Source organism: Nelumbo nucifera, chromosome 2 (assembly GCF_055504915.1).
Source record: "Nelumbo nucifera cultivar China Antique chromosome 2, China Antique-T2T, whole genome shotgun sequence".
In the NCBI taxonomy this organism is placed as follows: domain Eukaryota; kingdom Viridiplantae; phylum Streptophyta; class Magnoliopsida; order Proteales; family Nelumbonaceae; genus Nelumbo; species Nelumbo nucifera.
In genome coordinates this window covers 102,455,831-102,478,693 of record NC_142650.1, presented here as the reverse complement: position 1 = coordinate 102,478,693, position 22,863 = coordinate 102,455,831, and the positions used below count along the sequence as shown (strand labels likewise).

At 39.8% G+C, this 22,863-nt stretch overlaps 1 protein-coding gene across 5 annotated transcripts in view; it reads right to left on the bottom strand.

The window, feature by feature from the left end:
* Positions 1-2,084: 2,084 nt before the first annotated feature.
* The window catches only part of SDG38 (SET domain protein 38), a 36,075-nt gene continuing 15,296 nt past the window's right edge, over positions 2,085-22,863 (bottom strand). For 3 of the 5 annotated variants that reach the window (XM_088898117.1, XM_088898114.1, XM_088898118.1), the window contains 4 exons: positions 3,468-3,537; positions 3,176-3,355; positions 2,710-2,781; positions 2,085-2,600 (listed from right to left, as the gene is read on the bottom strand). In XM_088898117.1, coding sequence (XP_088754243.1) covers positions 2,482-2,600; positions 2,710-2,781; positions 3,176-3,355; positions 3,468-3,537 — 441 coding nt within the window. In that variant the 3' untranslated portion in view covers positions 2,085-2,481. Of the gene's footprint in view, positions 2,601-2,696; positions 2,782-3,175; positions 3,356-3,467; positions 3,538-22,863 lie in introns of all 5 variants that reach the window. The other 2 variants (XM_088898116.1, XM_088898115.1) reach the window with 2 other exon arrangements.

Genomic DNA, 22,863 nt, shown 5'->3' with positions numbered 1-22,863 from the left:
TTGACTGATTCTTAATTTTTCTGATCCGACCGCCCGATCCAGTTCGGTTTTAAAAACATTGCTTTTAACCCAAACATAGCCCGCCCAACAAATAATATCCTTATACTTAGCCCGTCCACTTTTTTCAAATGTTGCATTGCGAATAAGTATCTTTTAAACTATAATCCATTTAGGGACTAAATGATATCCAGTCTCTAAATTCTAAAAGGAAAAAGGATCAAGAAGCTAGAAGAATTAGAAGACAAGCCAAAAATGGCATGGATTGAAGTAGTGAGAAATGGTTTAAGAACCCACAATGTAACATAACAATAGATTTAGTGCCAAACACCGAGGACAGAATGTGAGAATGGTGGATTAGGATTCTGAAGTTGGAGTACAGATGGCCTCTTCTCAGTCAAGTCATTTGCCACTCACTTGACAATGAGTACTTCAGAAGATATGCCTGCTTCCGAAATCTGGAATCCAACCTCTCCTTCAAAAATCAATGCTCTAGTGTGGGCTGCAGTTCTAGACAGGTGTTTAACTAAAGCCCACCTATATAAGAGAGGGGTACATATTCAAGACCAGAGGTGTGTGTAATATAATCAAGGGGTGGAAGATAGCAGTCATCTGTTTCTGCACTGCTCAATATCTACTAGAATTTGGAATCACTTTCTTGGTTCGGTGGGTCTTGCCTGGTGAATACCAGCTCCGGTGAAGGAGATGATGTGGAGTTGGGGATTACAGGGATTGTCAAAGCTTGCTTTAGTAGTGTGGATGTCCATTCCGGCTGCAGTTATCAATACCATTTGGACAGAAAGGAACAAAAGACTATTTCATAATATCTATAAGGATCCGAAAGACTTGATATCCGTTTCTTTTGGAAAGCTGATTTCTTGGGTCTCGACTTCGAAGGGAATTCAGGCTGCTCAGTTGGGGGCTAGGCTGAATTCTAGGAGTCTATGGCATCTGTAATTTTGCTACGTTTGGGTTGTTTCCCCTTCTAAGGTGTTTAGTTGGGGGGCCTTTGTACTAATTACATTACCCTTTCTCAAAAAAAAAAAAAAAAAAAGCTGAAACCATGGTTGATCAAAACTCTTTTTTTTTTATTAGGGTAAATTGCTAAAACCTCCCATGAGTTTTTTAACTGTTGCTCAAATTTCCTCTAAAATTTGCTAATTGGAATCACTTACCTTGAACTTTCTAATATAGTTGCAAGTAAACCCCCTCTCTTAGAATCCTCTTAAAAGAAGCATAAAAATGTTCAAAATATCCATGTAGTTACTTTTGACCAAAATATTTATTTTCCAAATTTTCTCTTCGTATGAATCACTACCCTAAACCATTCCAAACTCTTTTTTGAAATTGTTTTATTTTGCAAATTTATCTTTCATATCAATCGCTCAAAGGTAAAGCTACAACTATAAACTCATATTCTTTTGTTCATAAAGTTTGTATTGTTTTTTTTTTTCTGTAAAATCCATCCTCAATTATAATTGCATGGATGCTTTGGACATTTTTGGTTTCTCTTGCTAAAGGATTCTAACATAGAGGGTCTACTTACAACTATGTCAAAAAAATTAGGGGAGGTAATTGCAATCACCAAACTTCAGGAGAGGTTTCTGCGATTTACCGTTTTAATTTTGGTTTTATTTGGCGGGGTTTTTCCTAAGTTAGTGTTTCGGTGACCATAAAAACCAATTTGATACACACTGTATCAGACACAATGACATATCGTAAGGATTTTTTGAGCCTTGACTGAACCCATATAGTTGGGACATGTTACATGACTTTGATGATAATGGCAACTGGCAAGAGTTAGCTTACGATGAATAAACATTTAATATATTGTATATGTTTCTTTCAAAAATCAAAATACACAAACTGAAAAAAAAGGAAAAATTGGTACATTTAATCTCATCATCAGCATGTAAGCCTATACCAACCATGTGGGGTTAGTTACATGAATGTTGTTTTACCATTCTCATCTGTTTAATGTCATATGATCATATCCATTATTAAATGAGGAGCACTTAAATCATTTAGTCCGTGCCTATTCCTTCTGATTCCTTCTTCAACTTGCAAGAGATCACTTCTTATGGATATTGTCAATATTAAAATATCTTGTCCAGATTGGAATAAGTTTCTCAAAAATGAGATCTTGCATTTTCTAAGTTGACTGTCCCAAAGTGGAATTAATTAATACCTGAAAATTTGACCAAGCCAATCCAACCCCCCCCCCCCCCCCAAAAAAAAAAAAAAAAAAAACTTTTTTCAGGCCCACCTTGTTGTGGCTTATAGTACCAGATATTGCAACATTGAGAGGATTTCTAGTCGATTCTGTCTTACCATTAAGTACAGAAGGCCAAAAAAAGATAAAACAGGGCTCTGTAAAACCAATACTAATTATCCCATGTGTGATAACCAATTAACCATCTTTTCTCTGGTCTCTTGTCACCTAAATCATTACCCTGGTTGACTAGTACATTGATGTAATATTCCCTAATCACCAGAGCTGCAACGAAGACAATGGCAGTGAAAACCAAACCCTTTGAGCAGGAGATTTTGTCGAGCATGATGATCCATGCTTGCATCAATATAGCATATCCGAAGCTCCTCACCTAACAACAAACAAGATTTTGGGATGAAACCAAATAAAAACATTTATTCTCATATATAAACGTTAGACTAATGATTCCAAAATGACAACAGACAACCATTTGATAAAACCTGATTCAATATCACGCAAAGCTTTCAATCTGGCATCCACATTCTCTACCCATACAATGTGTGCATTGGCATCTGAAGAGATAGAAGACTCAGTTATCCAGAAGTTTGGATTTGGAATAACATCACATTTGGTGTGTGAGATCTATAATAGATACTTGAGGGAAAAAAAAAGGGCTCCTAAAAGTCATACGGGTTTCTTTTTCACAAGGAAACATTATCCTGGCCATATAAAGAAATAATGTGCCAATACAGACGATCCATTCTAGAAGAGACCTTTTGGAATAGTCACTTGTGCAAACCTTATCACTATATGGTAACCTGTATCACTAAGTTCCACTTTTAATTGCTAAGAATGCAAGTATAGATATCACTTAGAATGTATTTTCATGCTTGATTAGAAACTAGAAAGAAAAACTATCAAATAACAGTAGGCACTAAGATGTATCAGAGAAATGAGATAGCCTACCACAGTCATGATTGTAGAAGGATGGAAGCATATAAACAGCATTACCCACAGCAACTTCAGCTTCAACAGAGGCTGCTGCTGATAAAAACAGATCCTCATATGATCTTCCAACCAATTCAACACGAAATGCATTGATGCGGATACATGCCAGCACCCCCATATACCATTGCTTGGTTAGAACTGGTAATGTCAAAGATAAATCATCTCCCAAAGAATGTTAAGCACAAAGCAGCACCATCTAGGAAAAGAAATGAGATGCCAGACAGGGATAGCTCCATCACATTGAGGATACAGGCTATCTGCTCATCCTGGATGCTCCCCTTTGTTAAAGTGCTTCTCAGCAAGCCAAATTCCTCTTCCATCTGAATCAGCTTCACATATATTACTAAATTGGCAAGAAATTAACAGTAAAAAAGGTGACAGGAGTTGATAAGAAGACAGAATTTAACTGAACTGAGTTAGCTTCTAGGGGCATCTATTTGGGATAAACCAAAACCAAGCACACAATCATAAATCATTCATTCCTGGCTTTCTATTTGTATCTATGCAGCAATAATCTTTTGCACCTGTCAACAGTGTCATGCTTTAATGAATTTGTTTTACCATTCTTGTATGTTTAAATTTGTATCTATCTTCTTGTATTGTTAAATTATTTCAATCTGCATCTCTGGATCATTGCTTTAAGATATGCAAATGACCAAAAAATTCTATATTATTTCATATGATAGTATTATTATATGCCACTTGGTTAACTCTCAAAGTGCATCTCTTCCTGTCTCAACTACCGGCATTGAAGAGTAATCTCCAGAATCCAGACATCAATATCTCCCTCTAATCACCTAGATCACCCATAACCAGCTACAACTACTTGAATCTTGGGAAACATCAATTATAAATCTCAAAACAGTAAATAATGGACAGAAAGTGAATAAATGGAAGAAAAAAATGGTAAATATTGAAGGTAAAAAAAAAGGAGAAAAAAAAGGCAAAAAAAATGTTGTAGTCTTCCATCCTCCATAATTTTGAGCCAGCCACCGTTTTCCTTGTGACTGAATGGGGGACTTTTCTGTCACTGGAAGATGCAACTGAATTGAAACGAGATGTATTTATTTACCCATTTGAAATGAACTGATCCATATGTAGCTTTGGATTTAGGTTTTCAATAACTTCTTGGTTCACCTTTTCACATTGAACACTAAGGGTGAAATGAAAACAAATCGATTAAAAAGAGTGGGTGTGGGTCATAGATTGGAGAATCAATAAACCAGATTAATTTGGTAATAATGGGTTGTCCTCACTATAATATTTGTTATCATGAATAAGTTTTAGAATAATTATCGATTTAGTTATAGGAAACTTCCTATATGGGATTACCACAATTATAATAAACCATCTCCTTTTATTGTTAATTTTCCAATATACCATTTTATGTACAGAGAAATAGGGACCCTAATACTTTCCAACCTATAACGAAACTACCAACCAATGTTTTAAAATGTGGAGGCGTGACGCGAGGCGTAAGCCTCCCAAACACAAGGAGGGGGGCGGGGTTAAGATGATGATGAAGAGAAAGGGGGGATCTCATTTTTTCTTTATTTTTAATAAAAATCTTTTATATTAAGAAGAATAAAGATGCATAACATTAGTTGAAAGGGGGGAGGGGGGGGGGGGGGCGAAGCCCCCAGCTGAAGGAGCAAGGGGCAAAGTGGCAAACCACTTTCTTTCCCCTTATTTTTTCTTCCCTTTCCTTTTCTTTCTTTTTTCTCTTTTTTTCTTCTTTCTTTTTCTTTCCCTTCCCTTTTTTTTTTCTTTTTTTCTTTTTCTTTTCTGTCTTTTTATATAAGATGTGCATGACGCGCATGAGGCATACACTACGCCTCTAGCACACCTCATGAAAAAAATGCAAGAGGCGTACACCTCTTGTGCAAGAGGCATACGCCTCAGAGGTGTCAGCAACAAACATCAAACTCCCCCCCCAAAAAAAAGAGAAAAAAGAAAAAGATGACAACTCAAAGAAGCTCCTTGCCCTCAACAAAGTCCCCTAAGCCTGGGGTATGAAGTCCTTCCACAGCCAAAACCCAAGAAACCAGCTTGCCAAAGGTGAGAGAAATTAAAACATCCAAACCTTTGGAGACCTTGAAGATCCCAACACCACAACAGATCCAGCACTGTGTTTGGCATAACCCAAGGATGAGAAAAAGTGCCACCAAATAGCAGAAGACACAGGGCAATGGAGGAAGGTGGTTATTGTCCTCCCAAGCTTGACCACAATGCGCAAAATTGATCCTGGACCAGCACCCCTCTTTTTTTTGATAAGTGAAAAATGATTTTATTAATACGAAAGGGAGTGTACATTCACCCAAAGAGGAAGCACAAGATTTTACCTCCCCTTGGAGGTGAGAGCATAAAACAAACTTAACAGAATACAATCATAGAGTGGCAGAAAATAACTCAACCCTTGAAACCCCTTATTTTGCCAAAGAATCTGCCATGGCATTTGCTGATCTACTGACCCACTGATAGGTGACTGACATATTCCTTGTGAACCAATAACTTTCTTAAGAATATCCCTGTAACCCCATATAACTGTTTATGAACTCGACAACCAACTTACTACCACCTTAGAATCTCCCTCAACTATAAGATTTTCCACTCCTAGTTGGTTTGCAGCATGTATTCCTTGCACCACAGCCAATATCTCAGCCCTTGTTGAATCTCCAACTCCCACTGGTCCCGAGAAAAGAGATAGGAGGTTTCTATCCTCATCTTTAAGATCCCTCCTATGCCTGAAGGCCCTGAATTGCCTAGACTGCTGCCATCAAAGTTCAGCTTTACCACACCCTCTGTAGGAGGTTTCCACTCTATCTGTTGTAGTCTATTCTTTTTGGGGGCTGTGGAGGCCACCTCTGCCCAACTTTTCCAGAGATCATCAAAAGAATAACCACTGAACAGATCTGAAGTTTTTAGCCAATGAATTGTTCTTGTCATAATGCACTTCTTTACTTCATCAATGCTTCTTTTCTTGGAATATTCTAAAATTCCTTTCCTCCCAGATAGTCCACAAAATGGCTACTCTGATACACTTCCACATTAGTTTCCCTCTCTTAGTTGGCTGCTCAAAAGTAGATAGATCAAAAAGTAGGTTTACTTCAGAGGGCAAGGTCCACCTACACCCAAACAACATAAAGACCCAATTCCAAATATTAGCAGCAAAAGCACAAGATAACAAGTGGTGGTGGTCCTCATTATGCATTTTACACAAAATACATCAGTTTGGGGATATACATAGGAAAGGTCTCTTCTTTTGCAAGTTATCCATAGTATTGATCTTACTGTAAAAAACTTCCCAATAGAAAACAACTACTTTAGGGGGAATGGGCCTTGACCAAATTTCTTTGACAGAGAACTCCAAAGAGAGAGGGGCAGAAAAAAGGGACTCGAGATAAGAAGCACAAGTAAAGGAGCCATTAGGAGTTAGGGTCCAAATTCTTCTATTGGGTTTAGAGAGGTCCAAACAAACAGAGTCCAAAAGAAGCAAGAGCTCAAAGACACAAGCAGATTCCTCATCCCTTAAATCTCTACGAAACCCAAAATTCCAATTCAAAGACAAGGGGAAAACTAGGGGAGAAAGAAATCTTGAAACGGGCTCCTTTTTAAAGAGGGAGATAGTGTAAAGGGAGGGAAAGAGATCTTTTTAGAGGTTGAGAGCCCACCCAAAGATTTTCCTATAAAAGAACAGAATTACTAGAGCAGACATCATATCTTACATACCTTAGGAAATTAGGGAGGGTGCCTGAAATAGCCTTCCAAGGGGTTGTGAGTGAAGCTGTTATGGGCCCGGGCGTAGGATCTTGTCACGGGTCAGTCCACGGGGAGAACCTCTAGCTTCCCCTTGCCCCTCCCTTTGCGTGCAGACCCTATCGTGGCGATCTAAGGGTGATTTGTTCAAGAGATCACCCTAACTCTCCTAAACTCTTTCTTGACTGAAAACTGAATGCTTTATTCTCAATTTGCAGCTCCATAAATAGGAGATTACAAGAGGTGTGGGAAGACTCCCAGTAGAATTCGACTACTTACAGATAAGGATAAATCACACTTTTAAGATTAATCAGACTCCTACTTCTAATAGATAAATCAAACTCTAGAAGATAAGGAAAACTACTAAGAATAAGATAAGCTGAGAGCTGATAAGATAAGTTGTTGCCTTGTGCGCCCCTCCTCACTGCTGCTGTCGGCGGTTGTACATCCTCCCCACGAACGCATCCACAACATTACACCCTTCCTGGGCGACGAGCTTGTCCCCAAGCTCGAGATCTGGGTAGGCTTCTTGCAGAACAATCCAGGGGATCCAGGTGGCCTCAGCTGATGATAGGTCGTCCCATTCCACTAGGACTTTGAGAGTACCCCGATTAACGCGGGATCGAACCAGAGCCCGAGGCTGTAGAACGGGTTTGCCGTCCCTTAAGGGTGGAAGGGAAGGTACCTCCTCAGGAGGAGTTCCGGTAAATGGCTTGAGCAAGGACACATGGAAGGTATCATGCAGTTTGCTGTGCTCGGGTAGCTCAAGCTGATATGCAACTTTCCCGATTCGCCGTAATACCTTGAAGGCCCGTAAAACTTGGGGGTTAGTTTAGGGGGAGATCTGCTTTTGAGAGAGTGCTGCCGATAGGGTTGGAGCTTCAACCACACGAACTGTCCGGGCTCGAAAGTTAATTCTCCGTGGCGCTGATCGTAGACATTCTTCATGCGTGTCTGAGCCTGCTGTAAGCGGAGAGCGACTTCAGCCAGGAGGGCATCGCGATCTTGTAGACTACGATCGACTTCTTCCAGCCGTGTCGAACCCGATTCGTAGGACAATAGGCGGGGGGGTTCCCGACCATAGACAACCCGGAATGGAGTCATGCCAAGAGAGGAGTGATAGGCCGTGTTGTAGCAGTATTCGGCCCATGGAAGGCAATCCACCCAATGCCGTGGTTGGTCTCCCACAAAACAGCGGAGGTACATCTCTATGGTACGGTTTACGACGTCTGTTTGCCCGTCCGTCTACGGATGGTAGGCGGATGAAAAGGCTAGGGTTGTACCCTGCAATCGAAATAGTTCCTTCCAGAAGGTGCTAGTAAAAACCGGGTCCCTGTCATTGACGATGGATTCGGGTAGCCCATGCAAGTGGAAAATATGTGTGAAGAAGACGTGGGCAACCGAAACCGCGCTATATAGGTGGGATAAGGGAATGAAATGAGCATACTTAGAGAAGCGATCCACCACCACGAATAAGACTGATTTCCCGCTGACCTTGGGTAGGCCCTCAATGAAGTCCTTAGAAATATCAGCCCAGATCTGTGTTGGAAGTGAAAGAGGCTGGAGGAGGCCCGTCGGGTGCAAGTTTTCCCATTTTTGTTGTTGACACATGGAGCATTTCTGGATGAAATTCCGAATCGAAGTCCGCATACCATGCCAATGGAAATCGATGCGGACGCGGTGTAATGTCTTCTGAACCCCTTCATGTGTGGCATTAAGAATGCTGGAGATGACGGAGGGAATTAATGGACAATCGGTCAGGAGATATACCCGTGCCTTGTATAGTACTAGCCCGTCGTGAATGGACGAGTTTGGGTCGGTCGCTCTAGACTGTATCTTTTGAACAAGGTCCCTCCATTCTGGTGATTGAGGCAACATGCTCCTAATGCTTTCCAATAGGGTGAAGCGGGGCCGGGAGATTGCACAAAGGTGTATAGCATCTTCGTCACGCCTGGACAATGCATCTGCGGCCCAATTTAAGGTCCCTGCCTTGTAGTCTACCCGGAAGTCAAACCCGAGTAGTTTACTAGCCCAGTGCTGTTGAGGTGGAGTGGCAAGCCGCTGCTCCAGTAGATACTTGAGACTGTAGTGGTCCGTCTTGACGACGAAGGGTCTCCCCCACAAGTATGGCCTCCAGTGTTGTACGGCCTTGGCTAGTCCAATCAACTCGCGCTCGTAGGCTGGTAGCTTTAGGTGCCGGTTAGCTAATTTGCGGCTAAAGAAGGCTATGGGGTGCCCTTGCTGTTGTAGTACTGCTCCAATGCCTATACCGGAAGCATCACATTCAACCGTAAATTCCAGGTCAAAGTTTGGTAGCTGCAGCACTAGAGTGGAGGAGAGTGCATCCCTTAAGTTTGTGAAGGCGGCGTCTGCTGCTTCATCCCACTGGAACGCGTTCTTCAGTATCTTAGTTAATGGGGCAGCCAAGAGTCCGTAATTCTTTACAAACTTGCGGTAATATCCGGTAAGTCCTAAGAACCCGCGGAGAGCCTTGGTGGACTGAGATTTGGGCCACTCTTGAATTGCTTGGATCTTGGAGCCATCTACCGAGACACCTTGCCCGCTAATTACATGTCCCAGATAAAGGACCTGGCGCTCCCTGAAGGAACATTTGGGCCACTTCAGGAAGAGTTTGTGTTGGCGCAGTAGTTCCAGAATAGTTCGTAGGTGACGAACGTGCTCCACCCATGATGTACTGTAAACCAGGATGTCGTAAAAAAATACTAGGATGAATCTGCGGAGGTGGGGTCGAAATACCTCATTCATCAAAGACTGAAATGTGGATGGAGTGTTGGTGAGGCCAAATGGCATGACCAGAAATTCGAAGTGGCCATGATGCGTCCGGAAGGCTGTTTTTTCTACATCCTTGGGGGCCATCCGGACCTGAAAGTACCCTGATTTGAGATCCACCTTTGAGAAGTATTGAGACCCGTGGAGTTCATCTAGCAGTTCGTCTACCACGGGAATCGGAAATTTGTCCTTGACGGTTCTGTTGTTGAGTTCCCTGTAATCCACACAAAACCTCCAGGTGCTGTCTTGTTTTGGTACCAATAAAACCGGCAAAGAGAAGGGGGAACGGCTGGGGCGGATGATTCCTTGTTTCAACATTTCTGCACATTGTTTCTCTATCTCATCTTTTTGCAAATGCGGGTAGCGGTATGGCCGGACAACGATGGGTTCTGAACCTGGTATTAAAGGAATCCGATGGTCACACGATCGGACAAGTGGAAGTCCCTTGGGTTCTTGAAACACGTCCGGGAAGTCGGTGAGAAGTCTCTCCATCTCTGCGGTGTGCATGGTTTCGCCATGAAGAGTATGCACCTGCGGTCTTTTTGCCCTTACCCTGGTTCCCTGCCAGGTGACTTGTTTTCCATTCAGGTTGAAGGACATGGTTAGGGCACTGAAGTCCCATAGGATAGAGCCTAGAGTGATGAGCCACTTAACTCCAAGCACTATATCAAACTCGTCTAGGGGCAGTACAAATAAATCAGCGGAGAAGGGTTCGGATTCGACCTGTATTTGGATGTTCCGGCAGATTCCAGGGCTGTGAACTCTCTCCCCATTTGCGACGACTACTTGAAGTTGTGGTCTGCCTTCCACCGGTAGTTTCAGTTGAAGTGTCGCTTGCTTGCTGACAAAATTGTGCGTGCTTCCCTAGTCCACTAGAATACGTACTGGTTCCCCTGCCACCTGTGCCCGTAGCTGCATGGTTTGGGAGTTCTGTATTCCGGTGATGGCGTGGAGGGAGATCTCAGGTTCTAGTGCTGTATGCTCCTCCTCGTCTTCCTCCAGTTCGTCTACCAGGAGGCAGAATAACCGCTTGCATCGATGCCCGACTGAGTACAGCTCGTCGCAGTTGAAGCATTGCCCTGTTGCCCGGCGCTCCGCCATCTCAGCTCTAGATAAGCGTTTGATGGAAGGTGCCGTCATGCTGCTTCCTATGCTGGGTGTCAATCTGAAAGTGTTACCTGTGTGAAGCCATTGTTCCCTGCTGGCTGTCAACGAAGACCCTCCTCCGGTTGATTTCGGGTTTGTCCATGAAGTCGCTGAACGCCCCATGCTGAAAGACCCTCGGCTGATCTGTAGCTTGCGCTCGAAAGCGCGAGCTAGGTTCATCGCGGTGACCAGGTTGGGAGGGCTCTACATCTCTACATCGACTCTCAGAGGTTCGGCTAGTCCAGCGGCACACTGAAGAGGCTCTGGCGAGAAGGGTCTGGAATTGCCGCTGGTACTCGGCTACGGTCCTGGTCTGCTTGAGGTTAATTAACTCTCCCAATGGGTTGCTTGTCAGTGGGGGCCCGAACTGAAGGAGGCAATAGGACTTAAACTGGTCCCAGCTGAGTCCTGGTTCCTCCTGCTCCACCCAGTAGAACCAGAGCTGTGCTTCTTCTGTCAGATGAAACGCGGCCAGACTGACTTTATCCTTCTCCTCCGTGCGCTGATTACGAAAGAATTGCTCGCAGCGGTACAGCCATCCCAGTGGGTCGCCGCTGCCACTGTATGAGGGAAACTCCAGCCGACTGTACTTGGGTATGACCGCTGCTGTTGGGGTGGCGATCTGTCGTTTGCCGGATCCCTCCGCCAATTCTGGTCGGTGGCTATTGGTGGTGGTCACCCCTTCAGGGCTCCTCTCCCTGGTGGAGAAGTACAACTCGAGTAGGCGACGAAGCTCTCGGACATCTTCCTTGACTTCTCTCACTTCCGTGTGGTTCTCTACGAGTCGGTGTTCCAATTCGTGGACCCTGGATGATAGCTGCTCCATATCGCCCATGACACCTGGCTCTAATACCAAAATGTTATGGGCCCGGGCGTAGGATCTTGTCACGGGTCGGTCCACAGGGAGAACCTCTAGCTTCCCCTTGCCCCTCCCTTTGCGTGCAGACCCTATCGTGGCGATCTAAGGGTGATTTGTTCAAGAGATCACCCTAACTCTCCTAAACGCTTTCTTGACTGAAAACTGAATGCTTTATTCTCAATTTGCAACTCCTTAAATAGGAGATTACAAGAGGTGTGGGAAGACTCCCAGTAGAATTCGACCAAGAGGTGTGGGAAGACTCCCAGTAGAATTCGACTACTTACAGATAAGGATAAATCACACTTTTAAGATTAATCAGACTCCTACTTCTAATAGATAAATCAAACTCTAGAAGATAAGGAAAACTACTAAGAATAAGATAAGCTGAGAGCTGATAAGATAAGTTGTCGCCTTGTGGGCCCCTCCTCACCGCTGTTGTCGGCGGCTGTACGTCCTCCCCACGAATGCATCCACAACAGAAGCCTGTCGAGATACCCCCACATCCCAACCAGTCTCGTAACAGCCATGAATGCTAGCCACCAGCTCATGCCATAACCTCTCTCTTTCCAAGGGCCACCCCCAAAGCCACTTACCTAGAAGAGCTTTGTTCTTCCTAGCTATTTGCCCTAGCCCTATCCCCCCATTATTTTTTTGATTCGGCTCACTACTTCCCAGTTGACCAAATGATCCTTTTTTCCTTCCCCTGGCTCCCACAGGAAGTCCCTCATCAAATTTTCAATCCTCTTTGCTTCCCTGTTAGGTATCTTAAAGACTGACAAAAAATAAATTGGTAGATTAGCCAGTGTAGCTTTTATTAAGGTCACTCTGTGATGTAGGACCAACTCAGTTCTAGTCCTTAGAGAATGTTGAATGGTCTTTTTGATCAGAGTTTTATGGCTGTCGATGGTTGTAATAGCTTCTTGAAGGAATAAGAGAGAAAATAGGGAGAGAAAGAAGAGAGAAAATACCTGAAATCACTCACAAGGTGCCTAAAGTCACTCTAAGGCATGGGAATCACTCACCATAGCTAGCATAAGCTGAAGAAAACTCAATATGATTCATTGCCTTTGTGTAAAATGTCCATACATATTTATAGACTCTAAACTCATAATAATCCTTGGAGTTAAACTGTTAGACTCATAATAGTCTTAGGAGTCAAACTGTTAGACTCAATAATCCTAGGACTCAAACTAAGTTGTCATATCCTATTTCAATTCAAAGAAGACTTAATAACTCTAATCCTACTTATGCAATGACTCTGAAATTTTAAACATAAACAAATTATAACTAGACAACTTAAACCCTATCATTGGACCACACAGAAAATTGCAAAAATGACAAAAATACCCCTAGTGTCCAAAAATACAGAAATACATAAAATATCATAAAATTCCAATTTTGACTCTTCAACTCCCACATCATTCTCCCCTGGTTGAAAAAAAAAATCGTTCTTGAGTTTTGAAGAACTTGAGGATGAAAAGTTGATATGCCCCAATTACAAAGGGAGTAGGACTTCCCATAGCTACATGCTTGGACTATAGAGTAGAGGCTACACACAGAACTAGAGAAGGATATTGAAAGAAATGTATTTCTGAAACACTGCCTTCCATAACCATCATTGTTAAGTCATCAATAACATTAGTTTATTGAACACTTAATTCATCAACCAGCCTTTGTGATGAATCTTCCCCTTATCCAAATTCTCAACATTTGGAACTTTTCCTTCAACTTCCAGCTTAGGAATCACCATCTCTATGTGTCTTGCTATCCTTGGTTCTTCAACAAACTCTAGGGCTCCTTCCATTGTTGATGTTGGTGGAACTTCTGCTACGTTAGGTTGTAATTCTTGAACTAGTTCTAGTTGAACTTGTAACGTAAAGTCATTTACTTTTGTACTAGGATCTACTACAATCAGCACATTTGTATCTTGCACATGAATTTCTTTGATTTGCTCCACTTATATTTCTTCTTGACCATTAACCTCAAGCTGATCATGGGTGTTGGAAACTCCAACAATTATTGGTTTTTCTTGGCCTGCACCCTCTTGATTTTTAATATCTACAATTCCTATAGCTTGAAATTCTTCTTCTTTAGCTTCATCCTCAACTTCAGCTATAGGATAGGCATCAACATGCAAAGAATCATCTACTTTCTTTTCAACTCTGTACCTTCTTCCCATTGACTTCAAGTTCTTTTTTGTAACTTGATGCTTCTTCTTTAGATCGAAATTAGTTAGATCATTATGGAAGTCTAGTGGGATGTACTTTTCTTGCAAACACCTCTTCACCTCTGCCCATGTACTAATTGGATCATCGCCTCTATTGTCTAGTCATTGCTCAAGAGTTTTCCACCATACTTTAGCATGACCTGTTAGCTTCATGCACACAAATCTAATCCTTTGTTTGTCAAGCATATCATGCCAATCAAAATATTTTTCTAGTTCAGTAACCCAATCAAAGAATGCTTGCAGGTCATCATCTCCTTTGAAATCTGGTATTTCCCTTTCTCTTCTAACATGTTTGAAAACCTTGCTCCCGTAGTCAACATTATTAGATCTGTTTTCTTCCACCATCTTCTAAAATAAGTCAACCAAAGACCCTTCATATGGTTCAGAAACCCAATCATCATTGATTCTAGACCTGTAAGATTGCCTAGAAGATACCTTAGACCTATAGAATCAGTCACTTTGTGAGAACATAGTGACTAAACCATTAGCTTTGATACCAACTGATGTAGGAGCAGCTCAGTTCTAGTCCTTAGAGAATGTTGAATGGTCTTCTTGATCAGAGTTTAATGGCTGTAATGGCTTCTTGAAGGAATAAGAGAGAAAATAGGGAGAGAAAGAATAGAGAAAATACCCGCAATCACTCACAGGGTGCCTAGAATTACTCTAGGGCATGGGAATCACTCACCATAGCTAGCATAAGCAGATAAGTTGAAGAAAACTCAATATGATTCATTGCCTATGTGTAAAACGTCCATACATATTTATAGACTCTAAACTCATAATAATCCTAGGAGTCAAAATGTTAGACTCATAATAGTCTTAAGAGTCAAATTGTTAGACTCAATAATCCTAGGACTCAAACCAAGTTGTCATATCCTATTTCAATTCAAAGACTCAATAACTCTATTCCTACTTATGCAATGACTGAAATTTTAAACATAAACAAATTTTAACTAGACAATTTAAACCCAATCATTGGACCCCCACAAAAAATTGCAAAATGACAAAAATACCCATACTGTCCAAAAATACAGAAATACATAAAATTCCAATTTTGACTCTTCAACTCCTGCATCACTCTACCCCTAAAGAAATGTAGTTCCTCCTCCAAGTCACCAATCTTTTTTTCAAACTTTTCCACCACGGGTTTCCAAAACCAACTCTCTTTTTGGGTTGGCATGTAGGGAAAGTCCTAAATAGGTCAAAGGCCACTCGGAATAGGAGCAATCTAAGCAGGCAACATAGACTCCAAAACCCCTTCATCCAAGTTCAACCCAACCACGCAACTCTTTTCAAAATTGATTTTCAAATTAGAGGCATTCTCAAAGAGGATAATTAGATTCAAGTTTCTCACTTCCACCAAATCACAACCCTCACAAAAGATGATAATATCGCCTGCAAACTGAAGGTGGGTTACCAGAATTCCATCTCTACCTATCTAATGATTTCAGGATTTTTTTGTTGACAGAAGTCAAAGAAAAAGATAAAATCCTATCTAATGATTTCAGGATTCAGTCTTTTTCTGGTGACCATAGTCCAAAAAAACGGTTGAAATAAAAAAAAAAAAGACAATCCTATTTAATGATTTAAGGATTCAGCTTAAATATTTGAGGATTTAGCAATAGTCAAAAAATAAATAAAAGAGAGATTATCTAAGCATTTAATAGCATACCTAATATTTGAAAAAGACAAATCTATAAAAGGTGCAACAGCTTTTTTAGAAGTAGTTGTTCCCTTTCGTTTTGAGCCTCCACGTGAATAGGACCAAGACTCAATAAGGCTGAGTCTCTTTTGTTTTTAGGTGGAGAGAAATCTGGAACACAGATTTGCTGAAGGTGCAACAGCACACTAAGAAGTAGTAGCTCCCTTTTTGGGGCTAAGACTCAATAAGGCTGAGTCTCTTTTCTTTTTCTTTTGACCGGAGTAAACAAGAGGTTAGAAATGTGACTAGCCTCTCAGATTTTCATATTTATCTTAAACAAAGTCCTAATCCTAGTAGGAATTTTGCCTACTTAAGTGAATGACAGTTGGCTGTCTTTTAATTTGTTGAGCCTTTCTTTTAAGCCCATAAAGGCAAGTATGGAGTATGGGACCACACTTTAAATAATGGTCCATACTTAAAAGCATTTAAAGCCCATTAACATATTATTAAGGCCCATTAACATATTATTAAGGCCCATTAACACATAACTTGGGCCAACTTCAATTTAAAACATGGGACCACACTTTATGTATGGGCCCAAATCATAATTTTCTTAAGCCCATTTAATTATACTCTTTAAGCCTTATATAAAAGCTTCTTGGGCCCATTACATAATGGGCCACACTTAAGTCATATGGGCCAATAATAATAATAATAATAATCATAAAAGAAAGCCTAACAATATATGTGTAGGCCTTATCTTTTACAATTTCCAACCCATTGGAGGGGCTTCTGTTTTCAACTTCAAGTCTTAATAAAGTCTGATTCACAAAAATCTGGCCCAATCAATTAAAAATGGCTTGAGCACTACAACCTCAAGCTATTTTGTTTTTGAGCTCACAGTGCTCAAGGGGGCACTATTAAGTCCTTAAGTTTGCTGGACTAGGAGCAAGTTATTAAGATACTCCAGTCATAGTTTAAAAAAATAATAATAAAGAAGAAAAAAGGGGTTTTTTTATAAGCCCGATCAGTCCTATTGGTGGGCTGAAACATTTTAATAAAGAAAGGGGCCTACAATCTAGTTTAGTGAACAACAGGCCCCAAGTTAATTGGGTTTATTTGTAATGCAATAAGCATTTAATGGGCTTGCAATAGAGCCCATTTAATGGAACAACAAGCCCTAAAAGAATAAATCCATTTTGATTAATTTCTAATGAAGTATCCCACTTATTTATGAGGGGATGCTACTTGTCCTATTCTAACAAGAGGACTATTTTCCCTAGGGGAGAGAGTTATTTTCCCTCCTCTAACCACTTTAAGTGAGGGGGGTGGGGGGACACCTTGTCACTTTAGGAAGGAAGAGTTTTCTTTTCCCTCCTCAACCCATTTTAAGTGGGGTGACACTTGGCACTCTAAGAAAAGAGGAGCTGAGAGTTACTTAGCCCCCTTCCTCCTCTATATAAACCCCTCTCTTACAAGAACAGGGGGGCTAATGCCTTTTTGTTGGCTAATTTTATTCAGTTGATAGAATTTACAGCAACAAGAGACAAGCCAAAGGAGAAAGAAGAGAAGATTGTGGTGTGGAAGAAAAGGGTAGAAAGAAAAAGGTAGGGATTGCAGTATTCCTCCTCCACCTCTTCATTATGATACTCCTACAACTTTCTCTATTAGACTTATGTCTTTCCTTATACTCCTTTCACACATTTTCCTTCTTTGTTGTTATTATTTAATTTTTTTTCTACTCCTTGTGTCATTTTAATCATATGTGAGGGAGACAACCATCTACAGCCATGTTCATGAAACTTGGCTGATTATGGTTCCTCATAACCTATTAACCTATGTGTGAGGGGGAAAACCATCTACAACCTTGTTCATGAAACTTGGTTGATTATGGTTCCTTACACCATGATAAATGCACATAATCACAATTTAAAAGCCATTGGAAGCCTTATTGATGAAATATGACTATTTATGATACCTATTTACTTGTTATGTATAAAAAGTTTATTTTATTGTTGGTTTTCTCTCAAACAAAGAGGGAATATATGCCAGAATTTTCAAAGGAAAATTTTGTAGAAAAATGATACATAGTTTAGTCTCTATTCATTGGTACTTCTGAATCAGAATCAAAAGGTTTTCTCTACCCCTAGTAGAGATGTAATTAAGGGAATATCTACGTGATTTCCCAAATGAGGCTTACCCAAATAACAAAAAAACCCAGCTATTAGTTTAATTGGGTGAATTATGTTATGTGAGAAATTATACTAAAAAAGTTTCCACTAACATAATTTTGGCCATGGTTTCAAATATCGCGAAATGTCGCCCGACATATGTCGATGTCGAGGCTCACCGACATGAAAATGGATGGTAATATAAAAATGACATTATTTCAGTCGACATTTCCTATATTTCGGAAATGTCGACCAAATCGGTCCAAATAACCCAAAAAAAGACAACTTTTCCTATTATGTCGACAGGATGTCGACTAATGTACATTAATAATGTAATATATTAGTATATTATATTATTATAAGACAGTATATTAATATAAATTATTCCATTAATAATTTCCATTTAATATTTCAAATAAAATATTTATAAAAAATAATTAACAAAATATAAAAACAAAATAATAAATTAATTACTTTATAGTATAAAACATAAAATATTTTTCAAGTAATAAAATATTAACTAGTTAGTATTTTTTAAAATATTTATTAAAATCAGAAAATGTTTATTAAATTTTATAATAAATCATATTCTACATTTAATATAAAAAATCAGAATAAATTTATTAAATTTTATACTAAATCATAATTTATTATGTTTAGAATTAAAAATCATAATAAATTCATTAAGTTTTATAAGAAATCAAAATTTATCATAATCTTAATACTACAAAAAGGAGAATTAGTTTATTAAATTTATAATAAAACATAATGTATTATAACTTTAATATTTAAAAAATCAGAATAAATGTATTTCTATTTACTAGTGTGAAAATTATATTAGAATTTATAATAAATCAGAATTAAAAATAAGAAAAGAAAATATCAGATGACCTTGTAAAAACATCAAAATGCATAATAAATCAATAAATCGTCATTTACTAATTTGTTATTGGTCTTAGTTTCTTAGATTTATATAATGGTTGGGAATAAGATAATAGTCTAGAAATATGTATTAATGCTTCTTTTATCATTTTACAAAATATCATTGCATATTTCCACATATTTCATAATATTTCCACAATGTCTCTAATTTTTACAATATTTCCCCTCGACATTTCCGACATTTTTGACATATGTCTTATATTTTGGTAAGCGACATTTCCATCGACATCGACATTTTAAACCTTGATTTTGGCACACCCGATGGGACTCGAACCCACAATCGCCTGACACATATAAGGGACGGTTATAATACTCCGTTCCAAGCTGTAAATCTTCATCATCAAAGGAAATGCATGCCATACATGAGGCACACATTTTAGGGAAACTTGGTTGTGTTTCCACCTGATTCACTTCATCTTTAAACTGTTCAGGATCTAATAATGCTTGAACTAAGGCCCTTCTTAAATTTGGAGAAAGTAGCAATGCATCATAAACACTTAACTATGTCGGAATTCGCTTCAAGTGAGCAAGAACATCATACTTGACACGCAATCTAGCTTCTCATATAGGACGAACTCGAATTGGTGTTTCTAATCGTGAGTTATTTGTCCTATTTTCTGTAACAAACTCCCTATCCTCTTTTTCTTCAATCTCTATTTGCGTAGTAGAGTTATCAACCTTTTTAATTGCCTTCTTACTTGAAGAAGGTTCTTGTGTAGAAGGAAGACGGTGTCAGCTATATTGTAAGGTGATTCGGTCCACCTCATTTTGCGTTGTAGGCACATCTTCTTCTTGACAAGATGTCGTATGACATGGCATTGTTGAGACCATCTTCACTTCATCAAGGCCTTCATCAAGTATTTCTTTTGGAATATATTTCTTTAGAGTAACAGGGAACTTTGGGGGTTGTTCATATTCATCCTAAAAAATTATCTGAGGCTTCTTTTTGAACCTTATTTTCTTATTCTTCTTGAGGACCTTACATCCCCTGAAAGTGATACCTGGAGAGGCAGACTTTTCTATTCTTAAGGGTTTAACTACCCCTTTTGGCTTTTTGTTAACAATTGTCTGCCAACTTTCTTCATTCTCTGAAGCAGAGGAGTCATCAAAACATAATATGCTTGGCTGCATCATTAATTTATATAAAGAAGGGATAGTTGGAGCCTTTTCTTCTACAAGAGATATGCTGTTAATAGTTGTAATAGTCTCTTTTGTAGGAGGTTCAACTAATTCAATTTCCCCTTTGTCTATCATTGATTGGATAATGTCCTTAAGGACAAAACAATCTTTTATGGGATGACTGACCATCCTATGATAAGGACAATACTTTGGGTCCTTTGTCTTATTGACATCACCTAGTCGCTTTGGATCTGGCAATTTAATAGCATTTGCTGCCATAAGGTCGTCAAAAATCCCTTGTACATCTTTATTTTCAAAGGAATACTTCTTTTCCCTTCTTTCTTGCAGAGTCATGAGCTTAGGAACATCCTTTCCTTTAGCCTTATCCTTCTTTTTAACATTAACAAAGGTGGCCATGGCCTCTCCTTTGCCTATAGGATTTTTGCCATCATTTTTCATTTCTAAAGGAGGATTGGGCTTGGATGCCACAATCTTTTGCCTAGCAATTTGTCTTTCCACATTGTTGGCTTTAGAAACCAATGCGTCAAATGATTGTGATTCTGTCGTGCCTACAAAGGTGACAATCTTTGGCAAAAGATTGTTAGCACACATTTGTACTGCTGAAATTTCCTTTAATTGCTCAACACACTGAAGATTCATGTTTCTCCAACGTGTAATGAATTCATTTACACTCTCATTTGGCCTTTGTTTCATTTCATCCAAGTCTGTAATTGATAATTTCCTCTTGAGGCTCACAAACTGTGCTAAGAAAGCATGTCGCATATCATCCCGTGTGATAATTAATCCTGGTGCTAATTGTGTGTGCCAAAGATTGTTAGCACACATTTGTACTGCTGAAATTTCCTTTAATTGCTCAACACACTGAAGATTCATGTTTCTCCAACGTGTAATGAATTCATTTACACTCTCATTTGGCCTTTGTTTCATTTCATCCAAGTCTGTAATTGATAATTTCCTCTTGAGGCTCACAAACTGTGCTAAGAAAGCATGTCGCATATCATCCCGTGTGATAATTAATCCTGGTGCTAATTGTGTGTACCAGGTAAAAGCTGCTCCTTTCAAAGACTACACAAATTGCCTTATTAATAAGGCATCGAAATTGCTGATTCACCACATGTAGAATATAAATGGGCCAAATGTTCATGGGGAGACCCATTTATTCCATCAAATTTCTCAAAGTTGGGCTTTTGATATCCTGAAGGAAATGGGAGTGTAATCTGAAGAGCTATACTCGAAGTAGCAAAGAAGAGAAGAGAACCACAAAACTGAAGAGAATGTCGAACTGTACTAGCCAGTCGACCAGTCCTTTATTTATAGATGAATATAGTACAAGGTACAAGAAATTACTGGGATGCCCCTGATTAGTGATGGGACACCCAGATGACTTAAATCATTAAACAAGATTAGGCCCATTAACACAGGCCCAGTTACAAGATAAGTTAAACATAAGAATAGGCTAATAAGAACTCTTATCAGCCGAACATCACTCTAACATTCTAACACTCCCCCTCAAGCTAAGCATGGATATCAATCATGTTTAGCTTGCCAAGTATGTCCCTGATACTTTGTTGATGCCAGCCCTTTAGTTAATACATCTGCAATCTGCATCTCTGATGGAGTATAAGGCACACAGAGTTCTCCTGAAATAATTCTCTCTTTGACAAAGTGTCGATCAATTTTAATATGTTTTGTCCTGTCATGCTGCACAGGATTGTTGGCAATGTTGATAGCAGCTTTATTATCACAATACAGCTTGAGAGGACCCTCAGTCTTGATACCAAGCTCATTAAGGAGAGTCCTGAGCCATAACAGTTCAACAACCCCGTGTGCCATAGCCCGGTATTATGCTTCTGCACTTAATCTAGCCACAACATTCTGCTTACTACGCCATGTGACTAGGTTTCCTCCCAAGAATGTACAGTAACCTGAGGTTGATTTTCTGTCTCCAACAGACCCAACCCAATTAGCATCAGTGTAGGCTTCAATTTCAAGTCTGCTGTTTTTTCTGAATAGATATCATTTCCCTGGGCAAGTCTTCAAGTATCTGAGGATTCTTTCCACTGCTCTCATATGAGGGGTCTTTGGTGAGTGCATGAATTGACTGACAACATGCACCGCATAGGCAATGTCTGGCCGAGTAAGGGATAAGTATATCAGTTTTCCTACCAACTTTTGGTACCTTTCCTTATCACAGTATTCCTCACCCATTGATTCTTGTAATCCATGGCTTAGTTCTATTGGAATGTCTGCTGGCCTGCACCCCATCATGCCTGTTTCCTCTAGGAGATCTAGCACATACTTTCTTTGACATATGTAGATTCCTTCTCTTGATCTAGCAACTTCAATTCCAAGAAAGTATCTCAGATTTCCCAGGTCTTTGATCTCAAATTCTGAAGCTAAGAACTCCTTCAGCCTCTTCATCTCTTTCACATCATTTCCAGTAATCACCATATCATCCACATACACAATGAGTGCTGTAAGTTTGTCATCCTGTCTCCTTGTAAACAATGTATGATCTGCACTACTCTAAGTGTACCCTACTTTCTTCATGGCCAAACAAAGTTTCTCAAACCATGCCCGGGGAGATTGCTTCAAACCATATAATGCTTTCCTTAGTTTACATACCTTCTTTCCAACATCATATCCAGGTGGGGGTTCCATGAATACCTCTTCATGAAGATCACCATTTAGGAAGGCATTCTTCACATCCAGCTGATGAAGTTCCCAAGAGAATTTTGCTGCTAGTGACAATAGAACCCTGATTGTGTTGAGCTTTGCTACTGGGGCAAATGTTTCCTTGTAGTCAATTCCTTCATTTTGTGTAAATCCCTTTGCCACAAGTCTGACTTTGTACCTCTCAATTGACCCATCTTCCCTGTGCTTTACTGTGAATACCCACTTGCACCCAACAGTGCCTTTCCCTTCTGGCAGGCCTACCAATTCCCACGTCCTTGCTTTCATTAGGGCTTTCAT